The following is a 10569-nucleotide window of genomic DNA, read 5'->3' on the forward strand; positions in this document are numbered from 1 at the left end:
ACGTCACCACCGCTAAGCTAAAGGCGGCTAATGTTGGGCTATAAAGGATCTACAGCACGGTCACATGACTTCACGTAACCACCGCTAAGCTAAAGGTGGCTAATGTTGGGCTATAAAGGAACTACAGCACGGTCACATGACTTCACGTCACCACCGCTAAGCTAAAGGTGGCTAATGTTGGGCTATAAAGGAACTACAGCACGGTCACATGACTTCACGTCACCACCGCTAAGCTAAAGGTGGCTAATGTTGGGCTATAAAGGAACTACAGCACGGTCACATGACTTCACGTCACCACCGCTAAGCTAAAGGCGGCTAATGTTGGGCTATAAAGGAACTACAGCACGGTCACATGACTTCACGTCACCACCGCTAAGCTAAAGGTGGCTAATGTTGGGCTATAAAGGAACTACAGCACGGTCACATGACTTCACGTCACCACCGCTAAGCTAAAGGTGGCTAATGTTGGGCTATAAAGGAACTACAGCACGGTCACATGACTTCACGTCACCACCGCTAAGCTAAAGGCGGCTAATGTTGGGCTATAAAGGAACTACAGCACGGTCACATGACTTCACGTCACCACCGCTAAGCTAAAGGTGGCTAATGTTGGGCTATAAAGGAACTACAGCACGGTCACATGACTTCACGTCACCACCGCTAAGCTAAAGGTGGCTAATGTTGGGCTATAAAGGAACTACAGCACGGTCACATGACTTCACGTCACCACCGCTAAGCTAAAGGTGGCTAATGTTGGGCTATAAAGGAACTACAGCACGGTCACATGACTTCACGTCACCACCGCTAAGCTAAAGGTGGCTAATGTTGGGCTATAAAGGAACTACAGCACGGTCACATGACTTCACGTCACCACCGCTAAGCTAAAGGTGGCTAATGTTGGGCTATAAAGGAACTACAGCACGGTCACATGACTTCACGTCACCACCGCTAAGCTAAAGGTGGCTAATGTTGGTATTCTATCTTGTGTTATTTTATGTTATTTTTCATTGAATTTTAATTTTCCATTTTTGTACAGATACATATTAATACTTTTTTTGTATTTTGTTACATTTTAATTGCAAAACATTACTTTTACATCTTATGCGTAAATAAATATTTACTACCTGTATCAGAATATAATACAAAAACACAGATAATTAAAGAGGAAACACAAAGTAAAACCCTTTTCTCTCTCTGGGGTTCATATAGAGACAGCAGACTCAGGCCAAATCGTCCGTTAGCTTATGAGATGTCACGCTATAGCCAGACGTGTGTTGCCTGAGGAAGAATCCCAGCGTCTGATGTCTCCGTGAAACAGCTGATCCACAGACTAGCCTCCGGTCTGATGGGGAATCACTGCAGGCTTCTTTTAATGGAGAAGCCAAACACACACTAACTAACGTCGGGCGACAAGGGCACCTTCAGTCTGCAGATGTTCCCGCAGATGACAGATGGCGTCGGCGAAGCTGAGGGAGCAACGGGAACAAAGTCTGAGCCAGAATGGAGCCACATGCCCCCCCAAAACCTCCTAAATGAGGGGCGTATAGCTGTGTGCATGTGGGGGAACTCAATGAGAATAGAGTGGTGAGGGAATGGGTTCTCAACCAGGAAGTGAGTCAGCATTTTCCTGTTCCCTGGTCTGGAAGTCAATGATTTCTGATTGTGTTTTTGGTTGTTAGCCTGAAATTAGGTCTGTGGTTAACACAAGCTGAAGAGATTTTAATGTTTTGTTCTAAGACATAAAATACGTCAGAAAATACCCCACTGGTGGATTTAAAAACGTGTATAATCGAGACGACCAAACGTACGATCAGATATAAATGATCCTGGACTTTCATATTATTGCAGAGAGCACGAGTGTTGTGCAGTCTTCATCATGACGTCATCACACTGACCTCCACGTTTCCTCTTCCTCCGTCCCTCTGATTATTTCTCCAAACAGATGGCTTCACCCCATCGCACATCGTTAATCTCTCTGCTCTCTGGAATCCAGATAGAGACCAAAATTGAAATCATGTTCAAACATTAAAAGACCACAGGAGACTTTAATGGCTTTCTAACGGGGTTTGTTTTTTTTAACAACATGTATAGTTGCATTTTGGCAATGGTGGAAGAAGTACTCAGATCTTTTATCTGTTACGTCTTTTTCGTGGTGTTCCCTTCCCAGGTTTTTTGTGCATGTGAATGGTCTGCCACACACTCAGCAGGAGAGGACTCTTTAAAGTAGAGACACTACATACTGATATACACCTGAACATCAGCAGGAGAGGACTCTTTAAAGTAGAGACACTACATACTAATATACACCTGAACATCAGCAGGAGAGGACTCTTTAAAGTAGAGACACTACATACTGATATACACCTGAACATCAGCAGGAGAGGACTCTTTAAAGTAGAGACACTACATACTGATATACACCTGAACATCAGCAGGAGAGGACTCTTTAAAGTAGAGACACTACACACTGATATACACCTGAACATCAGCAGGAGAGGACTCTTTAAAGTAGAGACACTACATACTGATATACACCTGAACATCAGCAGGAGAGGACTCTTTAAAGTAGAGACACTACATACTGATATACACCTGAACATCAGCAGGAGAGGACTCTTTAAAGTAGAGACACTACATACTGATATACACCTGCAAATGATTATAATAGAGAAGCAACACGACATCGAAAAAAAAAAAAACTCTCCACAAATAAAACTCCTGAATTCAAAATATGAATGAATCTGTAAAAAGCTTTCAGGTAAATGTGTTGGAGAAGTTTAAAGAAGCACAAAATGGAGAAAGTAGTTGCTGTCCTTTAGTACAGCACTTGAGTGGATGTACTTCACTGCATGTTGGCATCGTTCAGGATTAATGGAAGCAGACTGCGGATGGACTCAGGGTTGATGAGTGTTATTCGTCTCCAGAGAGCGTCTCTGTGTGATGCACACGGAGCTGAGCTGGATTGCAGAAACAAGATCACAACAATATGCTCATTGTCCGTCGAGCAGCGATATAATCTCCAGGATTACCCTCTGATGAAACCTCGCTGGGTGATATGGGGAGATTTGATCCAAGCTCTGGATTGGAGCTTCTCTTTGTGTGAGAGTCTCTGATCCTCACAGAGGTTTTCTATAGAGCAGTGATGATGGATTATTGTAGGTCGACGGGAAGTTAGCATCGCAAGGGTTTCTTTGACAACAAGTCAATGCATATTTTTCATATTTTTCATATTTTTCTTTTCTCTGGAAGTTTTTCCTTGTACGATGTGAGGGTCTAAGGACAGAGGGTGTCGTTTTCTCATACTGATATTCTGAACAAACTGTGCTGTTGTATTTGCTGTAAAGTGTCTTTACTGTAGGGTATTTTATTATATGTACAGCACTTTGGCTCGACCAAAAATCGTTTAAAAATGTGTTATATAAATAAAACTTGATTTGATTTGATTTGATATAGCAGGAAAACCCACTTTTTAATTTGAACATTTTAACATTTGAATTGCACATTCTTACATTTACTTCTTATGTGTATATAAAAACACATTTTTATTTAACAAATCTATATTCTGAACATGTACTACATTTCATTTTACCTTCCTATGTTTTGTTTAAATATCCTGTTTTCATTTCATTTGATTTTTTATTGCACTTTTTTACTTTTACTTCTTGTGTTTATATACATATTTGTATTTTATTCTATTTCATTTTTTATAAAATGGTGCAACAAACCTAAGAGTTCTTATTCCGACTTCTTTCAAACATAAAAGGTTATTTGCAACATGCTAATAACTATAAAAAATACAGATGAAATAAAAACATGAATTACGCATCTCACGTGATCTTGAGATTACGCGAGAACACCGTTATTAAATCAGGAAAATGTCGCCCCTATGTCCTGTCAACTAACTTGATTAAAATAGAAGTACTCAGATCTTGTACTTGAGTAAAAGTAGAAGTACTCAGATCTTGTACTTGAGTAAAAGTAGAAGTACTCAGATCTTGTACTTGAGTAAAGTAGAAGTACTCAGATCTTGTACTTGAGTAAAAGTAGAAGTACTCAGATCTTGTACTTGAGTAAAAGTAGAAGTACTCAGATCTTGTACTTGAGTAAAAGTAGAAATACTCAGATCTTGTACTTGAGTAAAAGTAGAAATACTCAGATCTTGTACTTGAGTAAAAGTAGAAGTACTCAGATCATGTACTTGAGTAAAAGTAGAAGTACTCAGATTTTGTACTTGAGTACAAGTAGAAGTACTCAGATCTTGTACTTGAGTAAAAGTAGAAGTACTCAGATCTTGCACTTGAGTAAAAGTAGAAGTACTCAGATCTTGTACTTGAGTAGAAGTAGAAGTACTCAGATCTTGTACTTGAGTAAAAGTAGAAGTACTCAGATCTTGTACTTGAGTAAAAGGAGAAGTACTCAGATCTTGTACTTGAGTAAAAGTAGAAGTACTCAGATCTTGTACTTGAGTAAAAGTAGAAGTACTCAGATCTTGTACTTGAGTAAAAGTAGAAGTACCAGAGTGTAGGAATACTCTGTTACAGTGAAAGTCCTGCATTCAAAATGTTCCTCAAGTGAAAGTAGAAAAGTATTCTCACCAAAATATAGTGAAAGACAGTAAAAGTAGTCATTGTGCAGATTGGTCCATTTCAGAATAATATATCCTCTTGAGACCCAGAAAGAAAAAGGTTTCAAATTTCCTCTTTTTTTTTATCACACAAGTCTTTAGGGTGGTATTAACATAATGACTAACACAAACTAAAAACAAATATTTTTATTTTTGTTTTATGTGTGTCCTTTGTAGAGGACATCGGGTGTTAGTTATGCGAAGCATAGTATACAAACAACATTAACATACAAGTACATGTAGACAACATTAGAGCACAACAACTCAATGCAACAAATTCTGAGCCCTCATTGGTAGTACTCCATCCTTTTGTGAAATGCAGAGATACATCTGACACTTGAGGCACTTGATGTGTGTTTTCCCACTGCATCCGTCTGCCATGAACCCTACAGAAACCTACGTGTTAGTTTTGGCCCATAGTGGACTCCTCAGAGGACATTCATAAAAACATTTAGTTTTAGGTCAAATCATTATTACACTGCTCTGAAAACTCACTACACTAACTCCTAAGATGTTCCCTTACTATAATTAATTAAAATATTGACCTCACAACACCGGTAATTACAAAATTACAAACTTACCATTTCTCTTTCTATAAATAGTGCTTGTGTAGATGGACGCCATTTTGAAATACAATGAAATTATCTTTTTCAAAGCCACACCCCCACACATGTCATATGTCTGAAAAGCCCAGGATGTCCTCTGTGGAGTACAATTGGACTTAATGCTGTGACATGTATAACCTCAAAGTAATAGACCAAAACCCAATGTGCTCCACAGAGGACAAACATGAATGGGTGGGTCTGTAAAGGTGCAGCTAGTTTTGAATGACTTTGTATACTGCAGGGTAGCTTGTGAATTTACTCCAGGTGGAACTAAAGTCTGATTTAAGAGCAGCGTGTCACCGTTCCAGAAGCAAACAAAGGAATGTAATCAGTTATAATTACTCATACTTACTTATTACTTACATCCTGCTGCCTTTGAAAGGAGCACCTGCACGCTTTAAGAGGCTGAAAACCAGAACAGAATCCTGATGTTTTCTCACCTGGTTTGTTTACCTCTGGTTTGGATCTCACCTTTCGTCCTGACGGGCTCATTAGCAGCGGCCTCGCTCCAGAAGGAACCTCCGGGGTTAGAGCGCCACGTTTCCTGCAACACGGCCCAGGCGCCACGCTTTCAATGAGGCCTGAACCCAAAGGGAAGCTGCAGAGGAGCCAACAATGTGTTTCCACTTTTATATATTTTCATAAGTCATCTATTTGGCCATCAAAGTTAATGTTTCATGGCCAAATAAGAAACATGCGTGCACTAAAAACACATTCCCTTGACACTTATTAGAAGATAATGATGAAGCCCCAGAATTCACTGTCTGAACACATCGTGGTGTAACGAGTGCAGAACATATTCTTAACTAGAGTGAAGGATTTGAATCCTAATTGTTACAGCTCAAATGCATTGCAGTGACTTTGTTGGAGACTTGGAAGTGAAATGTTAATCTGGAAGAGTAGGACAAATAGTGAAGAAGCTTAATATTTAAAGAAAAGGTTTACAACTACAGTAAATGTGTATTAACCTGTTAAGCCCTGAGCCTGTTTTTCAGGTCTCAGGCTCGAAAATGACATTCCCAGAACAAATGACCATATCTTCCCTTCTAAAAGGGTTAAATTAATAATCTTTTTTCTCAAAGTAATGACAAACCTGTGAGTTGGATGTAGAAAAGTCAGAATCAATATAGATGTTTTTTATTTTAAAGAAAATTCAGATTTTACATAGTAAAAAACTGTAAATTATAGTGTCCGTCCAAAAATTCTTTTTTACTTATAGTGAAAACTACCCTTGGATGATGGGCTAGTAGACTGAAAGCTTTAGGAATCCAAAGTACAACATATAATAAGTACCCTGTATCAAGATTGATGCAAAACAAGTGAAATCTGACCTTTTTAGAGAGATTTAGCAAAAAAAAAACACTTCTGGGGTCATTTGGGTGGATTTTCCATATCTCTGGCCCCCCTTGCTCGATTTTGATGGTTGACACCTCTTTCTGACAATCGAAGGGGGAGTCCCCCACACACACACATTGTGAAGAGAAAAGGTGGGGGCTTCCGCATGTAATTTTTCATCAGAGTGAACCTATCTCTAGCTCTGACATCTGGAAACGGAAAAGCAGTTTTATTGCTTATGGATTATCAGAAATCATTTCAAAGGGACACAGACACATTAGATTAACCTATGGATTAACTTCAGCAGCGTTTTTTATTGTTTTAATGCCATTGAAGACCACTTTGGAGAGACTACAGAGCCAAGGTAAAAATGTTAGCATTTTTAGCTACCTAGCGTCACCTGTTTTGATGTCCGTTTTTGCTAATAACGTATAATTCAGTGGTAATGAGGGTACCCATCGATTCTGTGTCACCTCACGATGTGAAACGATGTCATGGATGTAGAGAAGAGATAAATAATAAGGTTTTGTGAGTGATTTTCGGTGCAGTAAGGTGTTAGCATTTTTCGCTCGTTGCTAATTCAGAGGCTCAGTGTTAGCATTGTGGGTTTTCTTTTGAAAATAAAATAAAAATGATCAGTTAGATGAGTTTCTTCCCGTTACATGGATGTAAAACATTCATAGTTTTATTAAATGAACATGCCCTCAGACACTGTTTCCTGCAAGATGTTGCGGCAGTGCCCCGGTACCGGGGTCTCTCTGGCTTAACAGGTCCCTGTGATATATATGCACACAAAGATGTGTTAGTGAGGGAGGGGTCAGACTGAGTGATGATGAACACTGAGCTTTGTTTCAGGAGGAAACTCAGTTCAAGTCTCAGATCACTTCCACATGTTCTCCGTCAGCTTCGTACGGCACCTTGGACATCACACAAGAACAACATCCTGTTTTAGTTTCTACTTTATTCATTATCCAAACATTTCATTTGATCACACATCCCATCAGTAAAGTCTGTTCAATGACTATTGATCAATGATTTCATGATCACTTTCCCTTTATCCACACCATGAATGAGTTTCATCTCAGCTATTTCAAACAGAATGATACATGATTTACTTATTGATTATTATCATGATAATGTATGTTCTATAAAACATCAGAGTACCCAATTTCTATTTGGACAACAACAACAACAATTAGTCTGCAAACAAATAACACATGTAATATTATACAATGGATTTCCCAAGCAAAGACTCTAAGATATTTACAGGAGAATGATAAATGATGTACTTATTGATTATGATCATGACAGGAAGTAATATCATTTTAAATAAACATGTTATGATGAAATAATTGTTATAACCATCTGGGTTTAATGTGTTAGTTAATTTGGGCAGCAACAATAACATGTAATCTGTCAAACTAATACATGTGATTATAAATGTTTCTGAAGACTTGTGCATTACAAGAGAAACAACATGAATCAAAAGAAACATCCAGCAAATCTTTAGAGCAAAGTTTACAGGTGAACAAGGATCCTCCTGAGCAGTGACAGCCTCCATGGCTACACAGACACAGGAAGGAGCCGGAAGAAAGTCCAACAACAACTCATGAGAAGATGTTCAAGCCCCACCCATCATGTTTGATTGACAGCTGATCTCTGCACAGTGAAGACATGAACAATCAGCTCTGATGGACACACGGTGAGTTTAAGAAGTAGAAGAGTTCCTCCAATGACTTCAGGCTATTTGAGTTTACAAAACTCAGCTGTGTCTCCATCATTATAAAGATAAAGTCCAGCATGTAGCGGCTGAGTGAATGTGGTCTGCACTCTGTGGGGGAGAGTCATGTTTTTTTTTTTTTTTTTCATGGAGACGCTGTAGAAGGACAGAACACCTGCTCTGTGATCCAGGTACACTCCTACTCTGGTGGACAGAGGACCTGAGACGGGAGTGTTGATACTGTTGTGAAGAAATGAATAACTGTTTTTGTCACACTCTAACGCCCAAGATTTGTCGTTGAGTCCAAATCCACATTCATCCCCTGCTCTGCTGATATTCTTGTATGCGACTGCAACATCAACTTCTCCCCCTCTCCACTCCACCTCCCAGTAACAACGTCCAGTCAGACTCTCTCTACTCAGGACCTGATCATAATCAGTGAATCTGTCTGGGTGACGAGAATAAGACTGTTGTTGTTCCATGACTGTTGCTTTTCTGCTCCCCTCAGATAATAACAGCCGTGTGTGTGCTGTGTTTGGATCCAGAGTGATCTCCTGTGAATATTTGAAGAATCCAGCTCTGGTGGTGGGCTCTGCTGCTGACAGTAAAACCTCCACCATGTTTGTCCATCCCTCTCTCAGGACGTCCTGTAGTTTGTCTCTGACTGCTGACAGGGCCTCCGTCACGTCCTCAAAGTAGCTCAGAGGACGGATGTTGATGCTGGATGAGTGTGTAGGTTCACTGAGGGCTGACAGTGAGGGGTAGCTGTGCAGAAACTGGTTGTGATCCTCTGTGTGAGACAGCAGCTTCAGCTCAGCGTCTCTCCTCTTCAGCTCAGCCATCTCCTGCTCCAGCTTCTCCTGAAGCTCTTTGACTCGACTCACTTCTCTCTTCTGCTGGGATCTGAGCTGCTGCTTCACATCAGAGCTTCTTTTCTCCATGAGACGGATCAGCTCAGTGAACGTCTTCTCACTGTCCTCCACTGCTTTATCAGCAGAGCCATTGACGGCCTCCACCTCCTGCTGAAGCAGCTTCACCTCCTTCTCTCTGTCCTGGATTCTCTGCTGGATGTTTAGTCGACTCCCCTCCAGCTCTCTCTGCCTCTCAGTCCTTTCTGCTGCAGCTGACACTGTGTTGTGGCCTTTGTGTTCGTCCACAGAGCAGAGATAACAGATACACTGCTGATCAGTGCGGCAGAACATCTTCATCACCTCGTCGTGACGAGAGCAGATGTTCTCCTGGAGCTTCTTGGAGGGCTTCACCAGCTTGTGTTTTTTAAATGGAGCTACGTCATAATGACCCTGGAGGTGTTTGTCACAATAAGAGGCCAGACACACGAGGCAGGACTTACAGGCTCTCCGTTTCCTCCCAGTGCAGACATCACAGGCCACATCTTCAGCTCCAGCATAGCAGTGATCAGCAGGAGCAGCTTGGAGTCCAGTCTTCTTCAGCTCCTCCACTAAATCTGCTAACATGGTGTTTTTCAGCAGGACAGGCCTCGGTGTGAAGCGCTGCCTACACTGAGGGCAGCTGTGGATCTTCTTCTCATCCTCTCCATCCCAGTGCTGTTTAATACACTTCATGCAGTAGCTGTGTCCACAGGAAGTGGTCACCGGATCCTTCAGTAGATCCAGACAGATGGGACAAGAGAAGGTTTCCCGGTCCAGCTGAACTCCTTTCTGCGCCATTTCACCTCTCAGTAGCAGCGAGTGTCTGAGTTTCACTTCCTGAGAGCTGAAACTAGTGTGACAGGTTATCTGAACAGCAGGTGTGTGTGCAGTGAATGTGGCCTATCAGCTCTTGTGCTTTACCCACATGTTGGTTACACCCCTCCTCCTCAGTGTGGATCTGAAGGGGAGGAACCAGGAAGTACAGAGTGGAGCTGGCTGTGTCAGAGAGCAGGAAGGAGAGGGAGGGCTTATCAAACTCTGAGTCATTCCAGCAGGAGGAGCAGCGCTCAGACTCTGACCTACAGAGAGCCTCGGTTACAACCTGCTCTTCATTTGAAAAGAGCTTTTAGTTGTAAAATAAGTTGGTAAACTTACAAAATCTGAAGGGGGTTAAATACTTGTTTCCTCCACTGTAAATGTATAGCTTCAATGTCCTGAGATAGCTGATTGATTTAATAGTTGAATGTACAGTAAGTCGTTTTTTACTGTAAGTAATAGTAGTAGTAGTAGCCTAGTAGTTGTAGTAGTAGTAGAAGTAGTGGTAGTAGTAGTAGTAGAAGTAGTAGTATTAGTTGTTGAAGTAGTAGTAGTAGTAGTAGTAGTAGTAGTAGAAGT

The 10569-nt window shown here is 41.0% G+C and overlaps 1 protein-coding gene across 1 annotated transcript; it reads right to left on the minus strand.

Annotated features, from left to right (window-relative positions):
* Positions 1-7505: 7505 nt before the first annotated feature.
* On the minus strand, positions 7506-10104 carry LOC117492122 (tripartite motif-containing protein 16-like). The gene has a single exon (XM_034142256.1). It carries the CDS (start codon positions 9970-9972, stop codon positions 8308-8310), a length of 1665 nt encoding a protein of 554 aa, XP_033998147.1. The 5' UTR covers positions 9973-10104; the 3' UTR covers positions 7506-8307.
* Positions 10105-10569: the final 465 nt, after the last annotated feature.

Source organism: Trematomus bernacchii, unplaced genomic scaffold (genome assembly GCF_902827165.1).
Source record: "Trematomus bernacchii unplaced genomic scaffold, fTreBer1.1, whole genome shotgun sequence".
Taxonomy (NCBI): domain Eukaryota; kingdom Metazoa; phylum Chordata; class Actinopteri; order Perciformes; family Nototheniidae; genus Trematomus; species Trematomus bernacchii.

What these genes read in the sequence shown, in the direction of transcription:
- LOC117492122 (XM_034142256.1), bottom strand. Translation starts at nt 9,972, where the DNA reads ATGGCGCAGAAAGGAGTTCAGCTGGACCGGGAAACCTTCTCTTGTCCC.